Source organism: Nelusetta ayraudi, unplaced genomic scaffold (assembly GCF_046127955.1).
Source record: "Nelusetta ayraudi isolate G7.1 ecotype Tasmania unplaced genomic scaffold, CSIRO-AGI_Nayr_v1 ptg000090l, whole genome shotgun sequence".
Lineage (NCBI taxonomy): Eukaryota > Metazoa > Chordata > Actinopteri > Tetraodontiformes > Monacanthidae > Nelusetta > Nelusetta ayraudi.
This window is the reverse complement of record NW_027466140.1, coordinates 675,833-699,548: the sequence shown is the minus strand read 5'-3', so window position 1 is coordinate 699,548 and position 23,716 is coordinate 675,833. Positions and strand designations below refer to the sequence as shown.

General features: G+C 42.2%; 3 protein-coding genes across 18 annotated transcripts in view; all 3 read right to left on the bottom strand.

The window, feature by feature from the left end:
* LOC142902032 (protocadherin alpha-C2-like) overlaps positions 1-23,716 on the bottom strand; it is a 142,100-nt gene that overhangs the window by 27,586 nt on the left and 90,798 nt on the right. The window contains exon 1 of one of the 16 annotated variants that reach the window (XM_076046807.1): positions 16,751-19,178. The exons of 11 other annotated variants lie outside the window; for them this stretch is intronic. In XM_076046807.1, the coding sequence (XP_075902922.1) occupies positions 16,751-19,147 (2,397 nt within the window). In that variant the 5' untranslated portion in view covers positions 19,148-19,178. Of the gene's footprint in view, positions 1-168; positions 2,859-3,214; positions 5,706-6,158; positions 8,595-9,678; positions 12,184-16,750; positions 19,179-23,716 lie in introns of those variants that run through there. 4 more of the 16 variants (XM_076046808.1, XM_076046806.1, XM_076046818.1 and 1 more) reach the window with 4 other exon arrangements.
* LOC142901685 (protocadherin alpha-5-like) lies at positions 13,203-15,610 on the bottom strand. Its single transcript, XM_076046304.1, has one exon. The coding sequence runs from the start codon at positions 15,585-15,587 to the stop codon at positions 13,203-13,205; it is 2,385 nt and encodes a 794-aa protein (XP_075902419.1). The 5' UTR covers positions 15,588-15,610.
* LOC142901684 (protocadherin alpha-3-like) lies at positions 20,055-22,940 on the bottom strand. The gene is made up of 2 exons (XM_076046303.1): positions 20,305-22,940; positions 20,055-20,060 (listed from the first exon to the last, which is right to left on the bottom strand). The coding sequence occupies exons 1-2, from the start codon at positions 22,669-22,671 to the stop codon at positions 20,055-20,057; spliced, it is 2,373 nt and encodes a 790-aa protein (XP_075902418.1). The 5' UTR covers positions 22,672-22,940.

Below are 23,716 nucleotides of genomic sequence, written 5' to 3'. Positions count from 1 at the left end.
TTGAATGTTTCCTTAAGTAATGGCAGTATTGTGGAATTTCAACCAATAACTTAACAATAACACTAAAGCACACAACTAGCATCCCTCTAAGGGGAAATAATATAGAAATAAATAAAGTAAGTCAATCTCTATTTGCTGTCAGTACTGTTAGAGTATTTTTTTTCTTACCTTCTCTTTGTTAGGTAAAGTCTGAGTTCTTGTATATGTATCTCCTCCATTGATGCTGATCAGTTCAGCATCTACTGGTGGAAACGTGGGGAAAACCACCACGTCACTCTTCAGAGTGTCTGAGCTGAAGCACACGTCATACTGCTGAGTAGCTTTGGAGTAAGACCAGCTCCCATCAGGGTGGGTGGTGATCATGGGGGTGCCATACTTTCCAAAGCCACCATCTGTCCTGTGACATCTGACCGCTATCAAAGTGATGAGGCTCAGCAGAAAGATCACTGACACCGCCACAATGGCGATCAGCAGATACAGGTTCAAAACAGAAAAGTTCTCCTTCTTCACAGGGGCATGGCTGAACGGAGTCTTCATGTCACCTGCACTCTCCACCACCACCACCTCAATAGACACAGTAGCAGTCAGGGAGGGTTCTCCACTATCAGACACCAGCACCACCAAGGGGTGAGTTTTCAGGTCATTGTCACTCATTCTCCTCTTAGTTTTGATTTCTCCACTGCTGGTCACGATCCTGAACAGGTTGTTTCCTTTGGGATCAGACAGGTGATAAGAAAGCAGCGCGTTGTATCCAGAGTCTGCGTCTACGGCCCTGATCTTTGCCACTATCTGTCCCACTTCAGCAGAGTAGGAGATGGTCTCACTGTTGACGGAGCCATGTTCAGAGTAGGGCGGGAGAATAGCTGGACTGTTGTCATTTTCATCAAGTATTAAAACGTTAACAGTAACGTTGCTGCTGAGTGGAGGAACACCAGAGTCTGTGGCCTGAACTTGAAACTGGAAAGTCTTCAACTCCTCATAGTTAAAAGACTGCAGGGTGACTATTGCTCCAGTCTCCGAGTTAATGTTTACAACTGATTTCATTGGAATGCTTTTTGACAAGCCATATAATATTGAATATGTGACTTTTGCATTTCCCTCTATATCAGGATCAACTGCAGTAATGGTAAATATAGTTGAACCAACTCCACCGTTCTCCTTTACAGAAATATTAATCACTGGCTCAGAGAATTTCGGGGCATTGTCATTCACATCAGAAATGTGAACAAGTATAACACTGGTACTAGATAATGATGGAGTGCCTTCGTCTGTAGCTAAAATTGTAACATTATACTGAGAAATTCTTTCTCTGTCAAGTAATCCATCAACTACTAATGAATAATAATTTTTGTAAGTGAGCTTGAGTTTAAACGGCACTGACCCAAGAACAGATGCACTGGTGAGACCATTTTTACCCCCATCTTTATCACTTACAGTCACCAAAGCAACTACAGTACCTATCTCAGCATTCTCTTTAACTGGACTCATAAGAGAGCTGACTGTGATTTCAGGTATATTGTCATTAACGTCAATCACTTCTACTAATACTTTACAATGAACACTTCGAGAAGGCACTCCTTTATCTCTCGCCTGTACACGAATATCATATGCAGATGTCTCTTCGTAGTCTACTTCTCCTGCCACAGATATTTCACCAGTGTTTTCATTTATCGCAAAAACAGTTTCTGGATTGAAATGCCCCATCTCAATGAAAGAGTAGCGAATATCGCCATTTATTCCTTCATCTAAATCTGCGGCATTGACGGTTAATATGGCTGTCTGAAATGGAACATTTTCTTGCAACTGGGCCTTGTAAAGAGGCTGACTAAATACTGGAGCATTGTCGTTTATATCCATTACATATACAATTATTTTCAGCGTCCCTGATCGGGCAGGTTTTCCTCCGTCCAAAGCAGTCAACGTTAAGTATATAACAGGCTGTTTTTCCCTATCTAAAGATTTCTGAAGAACCAGCTCAGCAGCCTCGCTATGTTGTCCACCGCTTAGTACGTCGAGTGAGAAAAAATGATTCGAACTCAGCTTGTAGCTCTTTACCGAGTTACTGCCCGTGTCTGCATCATGTGCCAGCGGGAGCAGATATCTCTCTCCGTTGGAGGAAGATTCTGAAATATTAAAAACTTTCTCTTTTTCACGAAAAGACGGCGCATTGTCGTTGATATCAATTATCTGTACCTCTATGCGGTGCAAATGCATCGGGTGGCTGAGGATGGCTTCTATATTCAAGGAACATTTCGCCGTATTTGGACACAGCTCTTCACGATCGATCCTCTCACAAACATAGAGGGCACCGCTTTCTAAATCCACGTCAAAATATTTCTTAAAATTACCCGATACAATTCGTACATCCCGTTTTTCCAGTTCCTGTGCGTTGATTTGTAATTCCTTAGCGAGGTTTCCCACGAGCGTTCGTTTGTCAACCTCTTCCGATACAGAGAAAATGAGCTGCGATGTAGCACAGTCGCACAAACAAAGCAACGCTACTGATATCAGGCAAGTCGTTATTCGTAATCCTTTGCGTCCCATGTCAGCGACAGAACAAACAAAAAAAACACTATGAAATGTCCTCTCTCAAAGAAAATGCAGACACATTGTCTCGGACCAACCGACAAAGCACAAAGTGACAAATGGAGGTAAGGAGGAGTCTGAGGGGCTGTAGCAAAATAAACCGCAAAGATTTTGTGGTCTCTGGCGACACCAACTGTCCCTTTGTGAAGATGGATTTTTATCTAAGTTTATTGTGAAACGAAAAAAAAGAGCGACATATTCATTGTACAAAAAGTGTTCAAAAATAAATAAAACGAGAGAAAAGAAAATATCAGTGGCCTATTAATGCAATCTATGGGTAGCAAATATGCTTCGCCTCGCCCCTCCCATAAAATAAATAACTATTGTGCAGATATGTCCCAAAATGGCATAATAATTCTAGGTCAATTTGGAAAGGAATGAACATGTGATCATACATCGGGAGAGACTAACAGTGTTCAGCACCATGGACAGCGAGCACCACGCTGGCCAGCAAGAAAGAGCTGAAATGTCTCTTTCGCAAAAATATAAGTAAAGTATAAGTTTAAGTAAAATAAAATAAAAAATCAAGGTTGAAAATAAAATAAATAATATTATCCAATAAGTAGAGATACATATTTTTTCTGTTTTAAAGCACCGAAAAGCAAACTTGTTTCCATGGTGAACTTACCTTTTCTTTGTTAGGTAAAGTCTGAGTTCTGGTAAAAGTGTCTCCTCCATTAATGCTGATCAATTCAGCATCTACTGGTGGAAACGGGGCAGGGAAAACCACCACGTCACTTTTCAGAGTGTCTGAACTGAAGCACACGTCATACTGTTGAGTAGCTTTGGAGTAAGACCAGCTCCCGTCAGGGTGGGTGGTGATCATGGGAGCGCCATACTTTCCAAAACCACCGTCTGTCCTGTGACATCTGACCGCTATCAAAGTGATGAGGCTCAGCAGAAAGATCACCGACACTGCCACAATGGCGATCAGCAGATACAGGTTCAAAACAGAAAAGTTCTCCTTCTTCACAGGGGCATGGCTGAACGGAGTCTTCATGTCACCTGCACTCTCCACCACCACCACCTCAATAGACACAGTAGCAGTCAGGGAGGGTTCTCCACTATCAGACACCAACACCACCAAGGGGTGAGTTTTCAGGTCACTGTCACTCATTCTCCTCTTAGTTTTGATTTCTCCACTGCTGGTCACGATCCTGAACAGGTTGTTTCCTTTGGGATCAGACAGGTGATAAGAAAGCAGCGCATTGTATCCAGAGTCTGCGTCCACAGCCCTGATCTTTGCCACTATCTGTCCCACTTCAGCAGAGTAGGAGATGGTCTCACTGTTGACGGAACCATGTTCAGAGTAGGGCGGGAGAATAGTTGGAGTGTTATCATTTTCATCCAGTATTAAAACGTTGACAGTAACATTGCTGCTAAGAGGAGGAACACCAAAGTCTGTGGCCTGAACTTGAAACTGGAACGTCTTCAACTCCTCATAGTTAAAAGTCTGTAGGGTGACTATATCTCCAGTTTCTGAGTTGATATTTACAAGTGAAGTTACGCGAATACTGTTTGGATCTCTCTTGATGGAGAATTTAACTCTGGCATTATCACTTATGTCCGGGTCAACGGCTGTCATTGTATAGATACGAGCTCCTACCGGGCTGTTCTCTTTTACATAGATATTGATGACTGGATCTGAGAATCTCGGTGCGTTATCATTGACGTCAGAAATATGAACAGCAACAACGGCAGTGCTGGTGAGTTTAGGAGTCCCTTCATCAGCAGCCGTGATGGTAATATTGTACACGGAGCATGCTTCTCTATCAAGTGCACCATCTACAATTAAAGAGTAATAATTTTTGTAATTGGATGTAATCTTAAATGGCAAAGATCCAGTAAGTTTAGACTGTGTTTGGCCATTTTTTCCACCATCCTTGTCAGTCACTGTCACTAAAGCAACAACACTTCCTATTTCAGCATCTTCCTTAACTGGGTTCATAAGGGACGTGACCACTATCTCCGGTGCATTGTCATTCACATCAACTACCTCTACCAGCAACTTCCCATTTGTACTCCGAGGCAATGGTCCGTGATCAGTTGCTTTAATGTGAACTTCATATGCGTTCTGAGCTTCGTAATCCAAGTTACCCTGAACAACGATCTCACCACTGTCCGCATTGATCAAAAACATCTTCGAAGGATCAAAGTTTGCCCGCTTAACAAAGGAATATGTAACCCGCCCATTGTCACCTTCGTCTAAATCTGTCGCACCAAGCTGAATCACAAACGTCCCCGCTGGCACGTTCTCATTAACACGTGCTTTGTAAAGGTTTTTGCTAAATGACGGCGTGTTGTCATTCGCATCTAAAACATGCACGTCCATTTCCAAGCTGCCGGTCTTAGGTGGCTTTCCTCCGTCCACGGCTGTTAGTACGAGTTTAATAACAGCTTGTTTCTCACGATCCAGAGCCTTCAGCAGCACCAATTCAGCTGAGACGCTATGCTCTTCACCGGAGTTAACATCGAGAGAGAAATATTCATTCGGACTCAGCCTGTAGGTCTTGACTGAATTGCTTCCCGTGTCTGCATCAATAGCGAGCGGCAGCAAGAAATGTTCACCCGTCGGTGACAGTTCCGATATGTTAAGAAAATGTGACGTTTCGACAAATTCCGGAGCGTTATCATTTAAATCAGTAATCACAACTTCAATACGATGGAGTACAACGGGATTGCTGAGTATCGCTTCCACATTTAGGGAGCATTTCATTGTGTTTGGGCAGAGCTCCTCACGGTCTATTCGTTCATTCACGATGAGGTCCCCCGTTTTAAAATTCACCTCAAAATATTTCTTACTGTACAAAGATGCAATATTTAGATTCCGGGATTGCAGGTCCCGAACGTTTAAATTGAGACTCTTCGCGAGATTCCCAACTACAGTCCCTTTGTCCGCCTCCTCGGAAACAGAAAAGGAAATCTGTGCGCGTGTCCAGTGTGATAAAAACAGGGTTATCCAACAGAGAATTGCGCCGTTCCTTTCACAACTCATGGCTGATTTTAAAATAATCGATCAGAAAAAAGATAATCCAAAAAACTCCACTGATCAGTCATGCTTTTTAATCCAAGACAGCAGACCTCTCCCTTTCTTCGACACGCACGGATCTCTCACAAAGCACTCGCAAATGACGTCTCTCACGCAGGGGAGGAGACTCGTAATACCAAGCTGAGAGATAACACGGTCTTCGGCGACCCCATGCGTTAAAACTTTGATATGAACATGGAAAACAGACGCGCGTAAAACGTTTTCCTGCATTTCGATGATAAAAGCATGTCATCGCTTTCTCATAAGCAAGTTAGATAATAAAAGAGAAGATAGCACTAAGATTGCCTGAAAATATGTGTTTGAAGTGACAACGAAGATATATAGAAAATACTAGGGCTACAGCTTTAAGACAGTAAAGATTAAGACAGCTGCAAATTAAAATTATCATTAAAATGTATAATGCCTTTTTAGAAACAACAAATTGAGGAAAACACAATCAAAAAAGTTATTATTATTATTATAGTTTTTATTATTATTATTATTATTATTATTATTATTATTATTACAAACTGAATATACTCACCTTCTCTTTACTGGGCAAAGTTTGAGTTCTGGTAAAAGTGTCTCCTCCATTAATGCTGATCAGTTCAGCATCTACTGGTGGAAACGGGGCGGGGAAAACCACCACGTCACTCTTCAGAGTGTCTGAGCTGAAGCACACATCATACTGCTGAGTAGCTTTGGAGTAAGACCAGCTCCCGTCAGGGTGGGTGGTGATCATGGGGGCGCCGTACTTTCCAAAACCACCGTCTGTCCTGTGACATCTGACCGCTATCAAAGTGATGAGGCTCAGCAGAAAGATCACCGACACCGCCACAATGGCGATCAGCAGATACAGGTTCAAAACAGAAAAGTTCTCCTTCTTCACAGGGGCATGGCTGAACGGAGTCTTCATGTCACCTGCACTCTCCACCACCACCACCTCAATAGACACAGTAGCAGTCAGGGAGGGTTCTCCACTATCAGACACCAGCACCACCAAGGGGTGAGTTTTCAGGTCACTGTCACTCATTCTCCTCTTAGTTTTGATTTCTCCACTGCTGGTCACGATCCTGAACAGGTTGTTTCCTTTGGGATCAGACAGGTGATAAGAAAGCAGCGCGTTGTATCCAGAGTCTGCGTCTACGGCCCTGATCTTTGCCACTATCTGTCCCACTTCAGCAGAGTACGAGATGGTCTCACTGTTCACAGAGCCATGTTCAGAGTAGGGCGGGAGAATAGTTGGAGTGTTATCATTTTCATCCAGTATTAAAATGTTGACAGTAACATTGCTGCTGAGAGGAGGAACACCAGAGTCTGTGGCCTGAACTTGAAACTGGAACGTTTTCACCTCCTCAAAGTTAAATGACTGAAGGCTCAGTATTTCTCCTGTCTCTGAGTTAATGTTGACCATGGAAGAAATGGGAATATTTCTTGGAGAATTTTCTAACAACATGTAAGTCAGTTTTGCATTACTATTCAAGTCTGGATCAAGGGCACTTATTGTGCTGATAACAGAGCCAGAGTGACTATTTTCTTTCACATAAACATTAACAACAGACTCCATGAAGCGAGGTGGATTATCATTAACATCTGAAACATCAACAGTAATAACCTTCGAACCAGAAAGAGGTGGACTCCCTTCATCTGTAGCTGTGATTGTCACATTGTATTGAGAAGTGCTTTCTCTGTCCAATGGTCCATCAACTACTAATGAATAGTCATTTTTGTAGTTGGACTTGAGCTTAAATGGAACAGAGCCAACTACTATACAGTGAGTTAAACCATTGTTCCCTCCATCTTTATCACTAACCACCATTAAAGCAACGATAGTACCGAGCTCTGCATCTTCTTTAACAGGAGTCATCAGTGACGTCACAGATATCTCCGGGGAATTGTCGTTCACGTCAATAATCTCTATCAGTAGTTTAGCATGTGCACTCCTCGGAGGTGTTCCTCGATCCATAGCTTGAACTCTAACCTCATATCTGGCTGTTTCCTCGTAATTCAATGTGTCTTTAACAGAGATTTCGCCTGTTTCAGAATTCAAATCGAAAATAGTTGATGGATCCGTATTTCCCCTTTTAATCAAGGAATAGCGGATCTCACTATTCACTCCCTCGTCCAAATCAGTTGCATTCAGTTTTAATACTGGGGTTCCACGTGCTACATTTTCGGGGATGCGCACCTTAAAAAGTGACTTGCTGAATACTGGTGGATTATCATTTGCATCTAATACATTAACATGTATGTTCATTGTACCCGTTCTGGCTGGTTTCCCTCCATCAACAGCAGTCAGAATAAGTTTGAGAACAGGTTGCTTCTCTCGATCTAAAGCTTTCAGTAGCACCAACTCAGCTGAGACGCCGTGTTCACCACCAGTCTGCACATCAAGCGAAAAATGCTCATTTTGGCTCAGTCTGTATGCTTTCACAGCGTTACTGCCTATGTCTGCGTCTTCTGCAATGGGGAGAACATAGCGCTCCCCTGGTGACATCACTTCGGAGATGTTTAAGTAGAACGAATGATCAACGAATTGCGGGGAGTTATCGTTGACATCTAAAACACTGACTTCGATGCGCTGCACATTCATCGGGTTGCTCAAAACAGCCTGTATTCTCAGGGAGCATTGTGCCGTGCTAGGACAAAGCTCCTCTCTGTCTATCCTGTCATCAACAACGAGATTCCCGGTCCGTGGATTCACGTCAAAATATTTCTTACTGTAACTCGACACAATGCGCAGGTCTCTGTTTTCCAGATCATGTATATTCATATTTAAATCCTTTGCGAGATTCGCCACCACGGCGCCTTTGTTCACCTCCTCGGAAATGGAGTAAGACAACTGCGAAGCACAGCAGTCAAAAAGGCACAACAGCGCGACCATAAGAATCCATCCATGTCCCTCTTTCGGCATCGCTGTGAAATAAACCACGGATCCCATGTATCGTGTATGTCCAATTCGAGGAAAAAACATCCGCGCTGAACACCGTAATCCAGCCGCCGCATTTATCGTTCTCTGACAATGTTAGGGTCTCGCTGAACTGACAGCCAATGGCGGCTGCAGGCGGGGCACGAGGACGAGTTCGCCTCTAATATCGTTGAAATTATATCTATGGTCTCCTGCGACATCAAGTGGCGACTGAAAATATGAACTATAAAAAAGGCCAATACGTTACAGAAAAAAATTAAATGCATTGCTCTACTTAAACACTTCATCAATATTTGAGAAAAATGGCGTTATAATGATTAATAAAAAAATAGTAAATAATTGTTTTTTCTACATTTTCTTTAATTATTTTATGTCAGTTTTAGAATTTTAGCAGCCAGTCAATTGCATGTCCACATGAACAACTGTATCATTCTAATAATATTATTACATTTTATTTTCTATCATAAGATTGGAGTAAGGGTTTTAAGAACAAACATCAGCTAAAATGTTTAAAATAGTTACGTGGCAATGGGCGTATAGGTTACGATTCGAGTACAGTCGCTATCTGAGGTGCTGTCAATCACTAAGTTCAGCACCAAGGAGAGCGCTATGCATTCTCCGCCTTGGCTCTTCCGCCTGAACCCGCAATGCCGCGAAGTCCTGAAAAAACCAGACATGCTCACAAGGGCGCAGTGATTCAAGTTTAAAACTCATGTTATTTCAATCAATCAAGCTTCCAGCAAATCAGAGCATATTATGAGATGAAATAAACAAGGGCTAAAGGGACAGGGAAATAGATGGACCATTGCGAAACTGGACTACATGCTCTTCAGTTTGTGTGACTTACATTACAAACAGTGAAATAATCTGAACCAATGTGTTTTCAAGAGCACACATAAATGTAGAAGCCGTTCATAAAACCAATATAGTATTTTCTGACGAAGCAAAAGTTAATTATCCACAACATATCCAGATATTGATTCATGTAAACTTGATCAACTTTAGTCTATGTTTGTATTAATTGCAGGATGAAATATTTTGCCGTAAAAGACTAACATGAAGTGTGAAAAAATGAAAAATAATGAGGGAAAAAAAAATTGCAATGGAAATTATACAAAAGCCACGAACAACTCACCTTATCTTTATTGGGCAAAGTCTGAGTTCTGGTAAAAGTGTCTCCTCCATTAATGCTGATCAGTTCAGCATCTACTGGTGGAAACGGGGCGGGGAAAACCACCACGTCACTCTTCAGAGTGTCTGAGCTGAAGCACACGTCATACTGCTGAGTAGCTTTGGAGTAAGACCAGCTCCCGTCAGGGTGGGTGGTGATCATGGGGGCGCCGTACTTTCCAAAACCACCGTCTGTCCTGTGACATCTGACCGCTATCAAAGTGATGAGGCTCAGCAGAAAGATCACCGACACGGCCACAATGGCGATCAGCAGATACAGGTTCAAAACAGAAAAGTTCTCCTTCTTCACAGGAACATGGCTGAACGGAGTCTTCATGTCACCTGCACTCTCCACCACCACCACCTCAATAGACACAGTAGCAGTCAGGGAGGGTTCTCCACTATCAGACACCAGCACCACCAAGGGGTGAGTTTTCAGGTCACTGTCACTCATTCTCCTCTTAGTTTTGATTTCTCCACTGCTGGTCACGATCCTGAACAGGTTGTTTCCTTTGGGATCAGACAGGTGATAAGAAAGCAGCGCGTTGTATCCAGAGTCTGCGTCTACAGCCCTGATCTTTGCCACTATCTGTCCCACTTCAGCAGAGTAGGAGATGGTCTCACTGTTCACAGAGCCATGTTCAGAGTAGGGCGGGAGAATAGCTGGACTGTTGTCATTTTCATCCAGAATTAAAACATTGACAGTGACGTTGCTGCTGAGAGGAGGAACACCAGAGTCTGTGGCCTGAACTTGAAACTGGAACGTTTTCACCTCCTCATGGTTAAATGACTGCAGGCTCAGTATTTCTCCTGTCTCTGAGTTAATGTTGACCATGGAAGAAATGGGAATATTTCTTGGAGCACTTTCTAACAACATGTAAGTCAGTTTTGCATTACTATCCAAGTCTGGATCAAGGGCACTTATTGTGCTGATAACAGAGCCAGAGTGACTATTTTCTTTCACATAAACATTAACAACAGACTCCATGAAGCGAGGTGGATTATCATTAACATCTGAAATATCAACAATAATAACCTTTGAACCAGAAAGAGGTGGACTACCTTCATCTGTAGCTGTCACTGTCACGTTGTATTGAGAAGTGCTTTCTCTGTCCAATGGTCCATCAACTACTAATGAATAGTCATTTTTGTAGTTGGACTTGAGCTTAAATGGAACAGAGCCAACTACTTTACAGTGAGTTAAACCATTGTTTCCTCCATCTTTATCACTAACCACCATTAAAGCAACGATAGTACCGAGCTCTGCATCTTCTTTAACAGGAGACATCAGTGACGTCACAGATATCTCCGGGGCATTGTCGTTCACGTCAATAATCTCTATCAGTAACTTGGTATGTGCACTACGAGGATGAGTGGCTCGATCCATTGCTTGAACTCGAACCTCATATCTGGCTGTTTCTTCGTAATTCAAAGCACCTTTGACAGTGATTTCGCCTGTCTCTGAATTTAAATTAAACATATTTGATGGATCCGCATTTACCCGTTTAATCAAGGAATAACGGATCTCACCATTCAGTCCCTCGTCTAAATCCGTTGCATTTAGTTGTATCACAGCAGTTCCTGTTGAAGCATTTTCAGGCACACGGACCTTGTAAAGCGACTTGCTGAATACTGGTGGATTATCATTTACATCTAAAACATTAACATGAATGTCAATTGTTCCCGTTCTGGCTGGTTTTCCTCCATCCAATGCAGTCAGAATAAGTTTCAGCGCGGGTTGCTTCTCTCGATCTAAAGCTTTCAGTAGCATCAACTCAGCTGAGACACCGTGCTCACCACCAGTCTGCACATCAAGCGAAAAATGCTCATTTTGGCTCAGTTTGTATGCTCTCACAGCGTTACTGCCTATGTCTGCGTCTTCTGCAATGGGGAGAAGATATCGCTCTCCTGGTGACATTGCTTCGGAGATGTTTAAGAAGAACGACTGTGCAACGAATTGCGGGGAGTTATCGTTGACATCTAAAACACTGACCTCTATGCGCTGTACATTCATTGGGTTGCTCAAAACAGCCTGTATTCTCAGGGAGCATTGTGCCGTGCTCGGACAAAGCTCCTCTCTGTCTATCCTGTCATCAACAACGAGATTCCCGGTCCGTGGATTCACGTCCAAATATTTCTTACTGTAACTCGACACAATGCGCAGGTCTCTGTTTTCCAGATCATGTATATTCATATTTAAGTCCTTTGCGAGATTCGCCACCACGGCGCCTTTGTTCACCTCCTCGGAAACGGAGTAAGACAACTGCGAAGCACAGCAGTCAAAAAGGCACAACAGCGCAACAATAAGAATCCATCCATGTCCCTCTTTCGGCATCGCTGTGAAATAAGCCACGGATCCCATTTATCGTGTATGTCCAATTCGAGGAAAAACATCCGGACTAAACGTCGTTATCCAGCCGTAGCCTTTACTACCTCTTACAATGCCAGTGTCTCGCTGAACTGACAGCCAATGGCGGCTGCAGGCGCGGCACAAGGGGGAGTTTGCCCATAATATTGTTAAAATTATATCTATGGTCTCCAGCGACATCAAGTGGCGACTGAAAATTTGAACGAAAAAAACAGGCCAATACATTACAGGAAAAAATAAAAATGCATTCCTCTATTTAAATGATTGATAAATATTGGAGGAGAAAAATGGCTGATTATAATAAGTATTTAATAAATTATTATCAAATAATTGGATTTTCTACCTTTTTATTTTTTTTTATGTTTTTATTTTTATGTCAGTTTCAAAATTTTAGCAGTCCGTCAATTTCATGCCCAAATTACCTACTGTATCAATCCAGTAAAAGTATAAGATTTTTTTTATGTTATAAAATTACAATAAAGGGTTTAACAACAACATCGGCTAAAATGTTTTTGAATAGTTACATGGCAAAGGACGTATAGGTTACGATTCGCGTACAGTCGCTATCCGAGTTGCAGTCAAAGACTACGTTCAGCATCAAGGAGAGCGCTGTGCATTCTATGCCTTGGCTCCTTGGCCTGAACCCGCAATGCAGCGAAGTCCTGTGAAAAATCCAGAGATGCTCACAAGGTCGCAGTGATTAAGATTTAAAACTCATGCACTTTAATAGTTCAGGCTTCAGGCAAATCAGAGCATATTATGACATAAAATAAATACAAGGGCGATAGGGACAGGAAAATAGCTGCACCATCGCGAAACTGGACTATATGCTCTTCAGTTTGTGCGACTTGCATTACAAAGTGTGAAATCAACTGAACCCACGTTTTGTCAAGACCACACAGAATCTTAGAAACTGTACACAAAACCAATCAAGTATTTTCTGTCGAAGCAAAAGTTAATTATCCACAACTAGATATTGATGAATGTAAATTTGACCAATGTTACCTTGTATTCACTACAGGATGAAATATTTTGCTGAAAAGACTAACATTAAATGTGACTTGGAAAAAATGAGAAAAGCATTCGGGAAAAAAAAACATCCGCAATGTAAATGATAAAGCCTACAGGCAACTCACCTTCTCTATGTTGGGCAAAGTCTGAGTTCTGGTAAAAGTGTCTCCTCCATTGATGCTGATCAGTTCAGCATCTACTGGTGGATACGGGGCGGGGAAAACCACCACGTCACTCTTCAGAGTGTCTGAGCTGAAGCACACGTCATACTGCTGAGTAGCTTTGGAGTAAGACCAGCTCCCATCAGGGTGGGTGGTGATCATGGGGGCGCCGTACTTTCCAAAACCACCGTCTGTCCTGTGACATCTGACTGCGATCAAAGTGATGAGGCTCAGCAGAAAGATCACCGACACTGCCACAATGGCGATCAGCAGATACAGGTTCAAAACAGAAAAGTTCTCCTTCTTCACAGGAACATGGCTGAACGGAGTCTTCATGTCACCTGCACTCTCCACCACCACCACCTCAATAGACACAGTAGCAGTCAGGGAGGGTTCTCCACTATCAGACACCAGCACCACCAAGGGGTGAGTTTTCAGGTCACTGTCACTCATTCTCCTCTTAGTTTTGATTTCTCCACTGCTGGTCACGATCCTGAACAGGTTGTTTCCTTTGGGATCAGACAGGTGATAAGAAAGCAGCGCGTTGTATCCAGAGTCTGCGTCTACGGCCCTGATCTTTGCCACTATCTGTCCCACTTCAGCAGAGTAGGAGATGGTCTCACTGTTCACAGAACCATGTTCAGAGTAGGGCGGGAGAATAGCTGGACTGTTGTCATTTTCATCCAGTATTAAAACGTTGACAGTGACGTTGCTGCTGAGAGGAGGAACACCAGAGTCTGTGGCCTGAACTTGGAACTGGAACGTTTTCACCTCCTCATGGTTAAATGACTGAAGGCTCAGTATTTCTCCTGTCTCTGAGTTAATGTTGACCATGGAAGAAATGGGAATATTTCTTGGAGCACTTTCTAACAACATGTAAGTCAGTTTTGCATTACTATTCAAGTCTGGATCAAGGGCACTTATTGTGCTGATAACAGAGCCAGAGTGACTGTTTTCTTTCACATAAACATTAACAACAGACTCCATGAAGCGAGGTGGATTATCATTAACATCTGAAATATCAACAATAATAATCTTTGAACCAGAAAGAGGTGGACTACCTTCATCTGTAGCTGTCACTGTCACGTTGTATTGAGAAGTGCTTTCTCTGTCCAATGGTCCATCAACTACTAATGAATAGTCATTTTTGTAGTTGGATTTGAGCTTAAATGGAACAGAGCCAACTACTATACAGTGAGTTAAACCATTGTTCCCTCCATCTTTATCACTAACCACCATTAAAGCAACGATTGTGCCGAGCTCTGCGTCTTCTTTAACAGGAGTCATTAGTGACGTCACAGATATATCCGGGGCATTGTCGTTCACGTCAATAATCTCTATCAGTAACTTGGTATGTGCACTACGAGGATGAGTGGCTCGATCCATTGCTTGAACTCGAACCTCATATCTGGCTGTTTCTTCGTAATTCAAAGCACCTTTAACAGTGATTTCGCCTGTCTCTGAATTTAAATCAAACATATTTGATGGATCCGTATTTCCCCGTTTAATCAAGGAATAACGGATCTCACCATTCAGTCCCTCGTCTAAATCGGTTGCATTTAGTTTTATCACAGCAGTTCCTATGAAAGCATTTTCAGGCACACGGACCTTGTACAGCGACTTGCTGAATACTGGTGGATTATCATTTACATCTAAAACATTAACATGAATGTCAAGTGTACCCGTTCTGGCTGGTTTCCCTCCATCCATTGCAGTCAGAATAAGTTTCAGCACAGGTTGTTTCTCTCGATCTAAAGCTTTCAGTAGCAACAACTCAGTTGAAACGCCGTGTTCACCACCAGTCTGCACATCAAGCGAAAAATGCTCATTTTGGCTCAGTTTGTATGCTCTAACAGCGTTACTGCCTATGTCTGCGTCTTCTGCAATGGGGAGAAGATAGCGTTCCCCTGGTGACATTGCTTCGGAGATGTTTAAGAAAAACGACTGTTCAACGAATTGCGGGGAATTATCGTTGACATCTAAAACACTGACCTCGATGCGCTGTACATTCATTGGGTTGCTCAAAACAGCCTGTATTCTCAGGGAACATTGTGCCGTGCTCGGACAAAGCTCCTCTCTGTCTATCCTGTCATCAACAACGAGATTCCCGGTCCGTGGATTCACGTCAAAATATTTCTTACTGTAACTCGACACAATGCGCAGGTCTCTGTTTTCCAGATCATGTATATTTATATTTAAATCCTTTGCGAGATTCGCCACCACGGCGCCTTTGTTCACCTCCTCGGAAACGGAGTAAGACAACTGCGAAGCACAGCAGTCAAAAAGGCACAACAGTGAAACGATAAGAATCCATCCATGTCCCTCTTTCGACATCGCTGTGAAATAAACCACGGATCCCATTTATCGTGTATTTCCAATTTAAGGGGGAAGATATCCAGTATATATCCGAACTAAACGCCGTAATCCAGCCGTCGCATTTGTCGTTCTCTTACAATGTCAGTGTCTCGCTGAGCTGACAGCCAATGGTAGCTGCAGGCGGGGCACAAGAAGGAGTTCGCCTCTAATATTGTTACAATAATATCCATGGTCTCCAGCGACATCAAGTGGCGACTGAAAAGTTGAACTAAACACAGCGCCATACATTACAGAAAAATAAAAATCTATTGCTCTACTTAAACACTTGATAAATATTCGAGGAAAAAAAATGGCGCATGAATAATTGATAAATAATCATTAAATAATTGTATTTTCAACATTATTTTTGTTTTGTTTACTTCATGTCAGTTTTAAAATTTTAGTGGCCGGTCGATTTCATGTCCAAATGAAGAACGGTATCATTCTAATAATATTATTATATTTTATTTTCCATTATAACATTAAAATAAGGGGTTTAACAACAACATCAGCTAAAAGATTTTAGAATAGTTACATGGCAAAGGACGTAGGTTACCATTCGAGTGCAGTCGCTATCCAAGCTGCAGTCAATCACTAAGTTCAGCACCAAGGAGAGCGCTGTGCGTTCTACGCCTTGACTCTTCCGCCTGAACCCGCAATGCCGCGAAGTCCTGAAAAATCCTGACATGCTCACAAGGTCTCCGTCATTTAGGTGTAAAACTCATGTACTTCAAACTTTCAGGCTTCCAGCAAATCAGATCATATTATGTGCTTAAATAAACAAGGGCTAAAGGGACATGAAAATAGCTGGACCATCGCGAAACTCGACTACACGCTCTTCAGTTTGTGTGACTTGGATTAATAAACAGTGAAATCATCTGAACCCATGTGTTTTCAAGAGCACACAAAAACGTAGAAGCTGTTCATAAAATAAAAATAGTATTTTCTGATGAAGCAAAAGTGCATTATCCACAACTACGTAATGATGAATGTAAATTTGAACAATGTTAGTCTTTGTTGTATTTACTGCAGGATGAAATATTTTGCTGAAAAGACTAATGTGACTTTGAAAAAATGAAAAAAGCATGAGGGGAAAAAGACATTTGCAATGTAAATGATACCAAAGCCACAACACAACTCACCTTGTCTTTGTTGGGCAAAGTCTGAGTTCTGGTAAAAGTGTCTCCTCCATTAATGCTGATCAGTTCAGCATCTACTGGTGGAAACGGGGCGGGGAAAACCACCACATCACTCTTCAGAGTGTCTGAGCTGAAGCACACATCATACTGCTGAGTAGCTTTGGAGTAAGACCAGCTCCCGTCAGGGTGGGTGGTGATCATGGGGGCGCCGTACTTTCCAAAACCACCATCTGTCCTGTGACATCTGACCGCTATCAAAGTGATGAGGCTCAGCAGAAAGATCACCGACACGGCCACAATGGCGATCAGCAGATACAGGTTCAGAACAGAAAAGTTCTCCTTCTTCACAGGGGCATGGCTGAACGGAGTCTTCATGTCACCTGCACTCTCCACCACCACCACCTCAATAGACACAGTAGCAGTCAGGGAGGGTTCTCCACTATCAGACACCAGCACCACCAAGGGGTGAGTTTTCAGGTCACTGTCACTCATTCTCCTCTTAGTTTTGATTTCTCCACTGCTGGTCACGATCCTGAACAGGTTGTTTCCTTTGGGATCAGACAGGTGATAAGAAAGCAGCGCGTTGTATCCAGAGTCTGCGTCTACGGCCCTGATCTTTGCCACTATCTGTCCCACTTCAGCAGAGTAGGAGATGGTCTCACTGTTCACAGAGCCATGTTCAGAGTAGGGCGGGAGAATAGCTGGACTGTTGTCATTTTCATCCAGAATTAAAACGTTGACAGTAACATTGCTACTGAGTGATGGAACACCAGAGTCTGTGGCCTGAACTTGGAACTGGAACGTTTTCACCTCCTCATAGTTGAAAGACTGAAGGCTCAGTATTTCTCCTGTCTCTGAGTTAATGTTGACCATGGAAGAAATGGGAATATTTCTTGGAGCACTTTCTAACAACATGTAAGTCAATTTTGCATTACTATTCAAGTCTGGATCAAGGGCACTTATTGTGCTGATAACAGAGCCAGAGTGACTGTTTTCTTTCACATAAACATTAACAACAGACTCCATGAAGCGAGGTGGATTATCATTAACATCTGAAACATCAATAGTAATAACCTTTGAACCAGAAAGAGGTGGACTGCCTTCATCTGTAGCTGTCACTGTCACGTTGTATTGAGAAGTGCTTTCTCTGTCCAGCGGTCCATCAACTACTAATGAATAGTCATTTTTGTAGTTGGACTTGAGCTTAAATGGAACAGAGCCAACTACTATACAGTGAGTTAAACCATTGTTTCCTCCATCTTTATCACTAACCACCATTAAAGCAACGATTGTGCCGAGCTCTGCATCTTCTTTAACAGGAGTCATCAGTGACGTCACATATATCTCTGGGGAATTGTCGTTCACATCAATAATCTCTATCAGTAATTTAGCATGTGCATTCCTCGCAGGTGTTCCTCGATCCATAGCTTGAACTCTAACCTCATATCTGGCTGTTTCCTCGTAATTCAAAGCACCTTTAACAGTGATTTCGCCTGTCTCTGAATTTAAATCAAACATATTTGATGGATCCGTATTTCCCCGTTTAATCAAGGAGTAACGAATCTCACCATTCAGTCCCTCGTCTAAATCCGTTGCATTCAGCTTTATCACAGCAGTTCCTTTGGGAGCGTTTTCAGGCACACGCACCTTGTAAAGCGACTTGCTGAATACTGGGGAATTATCATTTATATCTAATACATTGACATGTATTTCCATTGTACCCGTTCTGGCTGGTTTTCCTCCATCCAATGCAGTCAGAATAAGTTTCAGCGCGGGTTGTTTCTCTCGATCTAAAGCTTTCAGTAGCACCAACTCGGCTGAAACGCCGTGCTCACCACCACTCTGCACATCAAGCGAAAAATGCTCATTTTGGCTCAGCTTGTATGCTTTAACAGCGTTACTGCCTATGTCTGCGTCTTCCGCAATGGGGAGAAGATAGCGTTCCCCTGGTGACATCACTTCGGAGATGTTTAAGATGAAGGATTGCTCAACGAATTGCGGGGAGTTATCGTTGACATCTAAAACACTGACCTCGATGCGCTGCACATTCATCGGGTTGCTCAAAACAGCCTGTATTCTCAGGGAGCATTGTGCCGTGCTAGGACAAAGCTCCTCTCTGTCTATCCTGTCATCAACAACGAGATTCCCGGTCCGTGGATTCACGTCAAGATATTTCTTACTGTAACTCGACACAATGCGCAGGTCTCTGTTTTCCAAATCATGTACATTTATATTTAAATCCTTTGCGAGATTCGCCACCACGGCGCCTTTGTTCACCTCCTCGGAAATGGAGTAAGACAACTGCGAAGCACAGCAGTCAAAAAGGCACAACAGCGCAACAATAAGAATCCATCCATGTCCCTCTTTCGGCATCGCTGTGAAATAAACCACGGATCCCATTTATCGGGTATGTCCAATTTAAGGGGGAAGATATCCAGTATATATCCGAACTAAACGCCGTAATCCAGCCGCCGCATTTGTCGTTCTCTTACAATGCCAGTGTCTCGCTGAACTGACAGCCAATGGCGGCTGCAGGCGGGGCACAAGGAGGAGTTTTCCCATAATATTGTTAAAATTATACCTATGGTCTCCAGCGACATCAAGTGGCGACTAAAATTTTGAATGAAAAACACAGGCCAATACAGCACAGAAAAAAATAAAGATGCATTTCTCTACTAAAAAAAATGATAAATAATCGAGGATAAAAATGGCTGATTAATAATTAACAAATAAATTAATAATAAATAATTGGATTTTCTACATTTTTGTATTTAATTTTTATTACACACACATATGTCCGTTTTAAAATGTTTGCAGCCGGTCAATTTCATGCCCAAATTAACCACTGTATAATTGTAATAAAATTATGATACTTCATTTTCTATTATAAAATTACAATAAAGGGTTTAACAACAACATCAGCTAAAAAGTTATAGAACTGTTACATGGCAAAGGATGTATAGGTTACGATTCGAGTGCAGTCGCTGTCCGAGTTGCAGTCAAAGACTACGTTCAGCACCAAGGAGAGCGCTGTGCATTCTATGCCTTGGCTCCTTGGCCTGAACCCGCAATGCAGCGAAGTCCTGAAAAATCCAGACATGCTCACAAGGTCTGGGTGATTAAGGTTTAAAAATCATGTATTTCAATCTTCCAGGCACTCGGCAAATCAGAGCAAATCATGAGATAAAATAAATACAAGGGCTATAGAGACAGTAAAATAGCTGCACCATTGTGAAACTGGACTACATGCTCTTCAGTTTGTGTGACTTACATTACAATCAGTGAAATCATCTGAACCAATTTGTGGTCAAGACTACACAAAAATTTAGAAACTGTTCACAAAACCAATATAGTATTTCCTGACTATGCGGAAGTTAATCATCCACAACTACATATTGAGTAACGTAAATATGAATAATGTTAGTTTGTATTCACTACAGGATGAACTATTTTGGTGAAAAGACTAACATGAAATGTGACTTTGAAAAAATTAAAAAAGCATGAGGGAAAATAAAGATTTTCAATGTAAATGATACTAAAGCCTACAAGCAACTCACCTTGTCTTTGTTGGGCAAAGTCTGAGTTCTTGTATATGTATCTCCTCCATTGATGCTGATCAGTTCAGCATCTACTGGTGGAAACGTGGGGAAAACCACCACGTCACTCTTCAGAGTGTCTGAGCTGAAGCACACGTCATACTGCTGAGTAGCTTTGGAGTAAGACCAGCTCCCGTCAGGGTGGGTGGTGATCATGGGGGCGCCATACTTTCCAAAACCACCGTCTGTCCTGTGACATCTGACCGCTATCAAAGTGATGAGGCTCAGCAGAAAGATCACCGACACTGCCACAATGGCGATCAGCAGATACAGGTTCAGAACAGAAAAGTTCTCCTTCTTCACAGGGGCATGGCTGAACGGAGTCTTCGTGTCACCTGCACTCTCCACCACCACCACCTCAATAGACACAGTAGCAGTCAGGGAGGGTTCTCCACTATCAGACACCAGCACCACCAAGGGGTGAGTTTTCAGGTCACTGTCACTCATTCTCCTCTTAGTTTTGATTTCTCCACTGCTGGTCACGATCCTGAACAGGTTGTTTCCTTTGGGATCAGACAGGTGATAAGAAAGCAGCGCATTGTATCCAGAGTCTGCGTCTACGGCCCTGATCTTTGCCACTATCTGTCCCACTTCTGCAGAGTAGGAGATGGTCTCACTGTTCACAGAGCCATGTTCAGAGTAGGGCGGGAGAATAGTTGGACTGTTGTCATTTTCGTCCAGAATTAAAACGTTGACAGTGACGTTGCTGCTGAGAGGAGGAACACCAGAGTCTGTGGCCTGAACTTGGAACTGGAACGTTTTCACCTCCTCATGGTTAAATGACTGAAGGCTCAGTATTTCTCCTGTCTCTGAGTTAATGTTGACCATGGAAGAAATGGGAATATTTCTTGGAGCACTTTCTAACAACATGTAAGTCAGTTTTGCATTACTATCCAAGTCTGGATCAAGGGCACTTATTGTGCTGATAACAGAGCCAGAGTGACTATTTTCTTTCACATAAACATTAACAACAGACTCCATGAAGCGAGGTGGATTATCATTAACATCTGAAACATCAATAGTAATAACCTTTGAACCAGAAAGAGGTGGACTCCCTTCATCTGTAGCTGTCACTGTCACGTTGTATTGAGAAGTGCTTTCTCTGTCCAATGGTCCATCAACTACTAATGAATAGTCATTTTTGTAGTTGGACTTGAGCTTAAATGGAACAGAGCCAACTACTTTACAGTGGGTTAAACCATTGTTCCCTCCATCTTTATCACTAACTATTATTAAAGCAACGATTGTACCGAGCTCTGCATCTTCCTTAACAGGAGTCATCAGTGACGTCACAGATATCTCCGGGGAATTGTCGTTCACGTCAATAATCTCTATCAGTAATTTAGCATGTGCACTCCTAGGAGGTGTGCCTCGATCCATAGCTAGAACTCGAACCTCATATCTGGCTGTCTGCTCGTAATTCAAAGCACCTTTAACAGTGATTTCGCCTGTTTCTGAATTTAAATCAAACATATTTGATGGATCCGTATTTCCCCATTTAATCAAGGAGTAACGGATCTCACCATTCAGTCCCTCGTCTAAATCAGTTGCATTGAGCTTCATCACAGCAGTTCCTTTGGGAACATTTTCAGGCACACGGACCTTGTTCAGCGACTTGCTGAATACTGGGGAATTATCATTTACATCCAAAACATTAACATGTATGTTCATTGTTCCCGTTCTGGCTGGTTTTCCTCCATCCAGTGCAGTCAGAATAAGTTTCAGCACAGGTTGTTTCTCTCGATCTAAAGCTTTCAGTAGCACCAACTCAGCTGAGACACCGTGCTCACCTCCAATCTGCACATCAAGCGAAAAATGCTCATTTTGGCTCAGCTTGTATGCTTTAACAGCGTTGCTGCCTATGTCTGCGTCTACAGCAAAGGGGAGAAGATATCGCTCCCCTGGTGACGTCGCTTCGGAGATGTTTAAGAAGAATGATTGCTCAAAGAATTGCGGGGAGTTATCGTTGACATCTAAAACACTGACCTCGATGCGCTGCACATTCATCGGGTTGCTCAAAACAGCCTGTATTCTCAGGGAACATTGTGCCGTGCTCGGACAAAGCTCCTCTCTGTCTATCCTTTCATTAACAACGAGATTCCCGGTCCGTAGATTCACGTCAAAATATTTCTTACTGTAACTCGACACAATGCGCAGGTCTCTGTTTTCCAAATCATGTACATTCATATTTAAATCCTTTGCGAGATTCGCCACCACGGCGCCTTTGTTCACCTCCTCGGAAATGGAGTAAGACAACTGCGAAGCACAGCAGTCAAAAAGGCACAACAGTGCAACGATAAGAATCCATCCATGTCCCTCTTTCGACATCGCTGTGAAATAATCCACGGATCCCCTTTATTGAGTATGTCCAATTCGAGGAAAAACATCCGAACTCAACGTCGCTATCCAGCCGAAGCCTGCACTGCCTTTTACAATGTTAGTGTCTCGCTGAACTGACAGCCAATGGCGGCTGAAGGCGGGGCGCTATTGTATGAGTTTAATTTTAAAGTCGTAAAAATCATATCTATGGTCTCCAGCGACATCAAGTGGCAACAGACAGAAGTGTTGTTTTAACGCAGGTCAATGCATTGCAACTGTTGCAAAAGTTTTTTTTTTTTTTTTTTTTTTTGACTGTAACACTTTGCACTTATACTGTTTACTTCATATTGTGAATAAAAAATAAACATTAAAATATGTTAATATATAGTAATATTTATTGTATGACAATTTCAAAATGTTAACAGCCAATAAGCATAATGGCCAGCTGGAACGTTTTATGCCTGCAATAAATGTATTATGCTTTATCAAACGAATAGTTTATAAACTACATAGCTCATATTCATTTTGAATTTTTTTTTTTTTTTTTAAGATTAAAATAATGAGTTTAACAGCTAAATATGTGGACAATAAGGAAGGTGACGGGACACAAAAAAATCTATGACACAATTCCTTCTGAAATGCAGTGATTCCATCAGTTCAGCACCAAGGATAGCGTTTTGCACTTTTTTTGAACCTCATTTTTTTCTGCTGCAAAATAATGAAATATGAAGTAATAACAATTTTCCTTAATTATCAAACACACAATATTCAATGTCCTTGTGCCATCCTCCAATGAAAAAATTACAAACTTACAAACAAAACGATCATCTACAGTCGCAAAAAGATGGACTAGCCTTTGATACTATGGACTCTACTCTTTAGTTGAACACTGAAATGTGCATTCAGTATTGTGCCGAATGGAAGTCAGGTGCACAATAATCTAATCAAGTGAACCCAAACGTTTACAATACCACACAAACAAGTCTAAGCCATTTGTAAAGCAGCACTATTATCTCCTGATTTGGTAACATTTTCCAGAAGCGCACGTAGACAG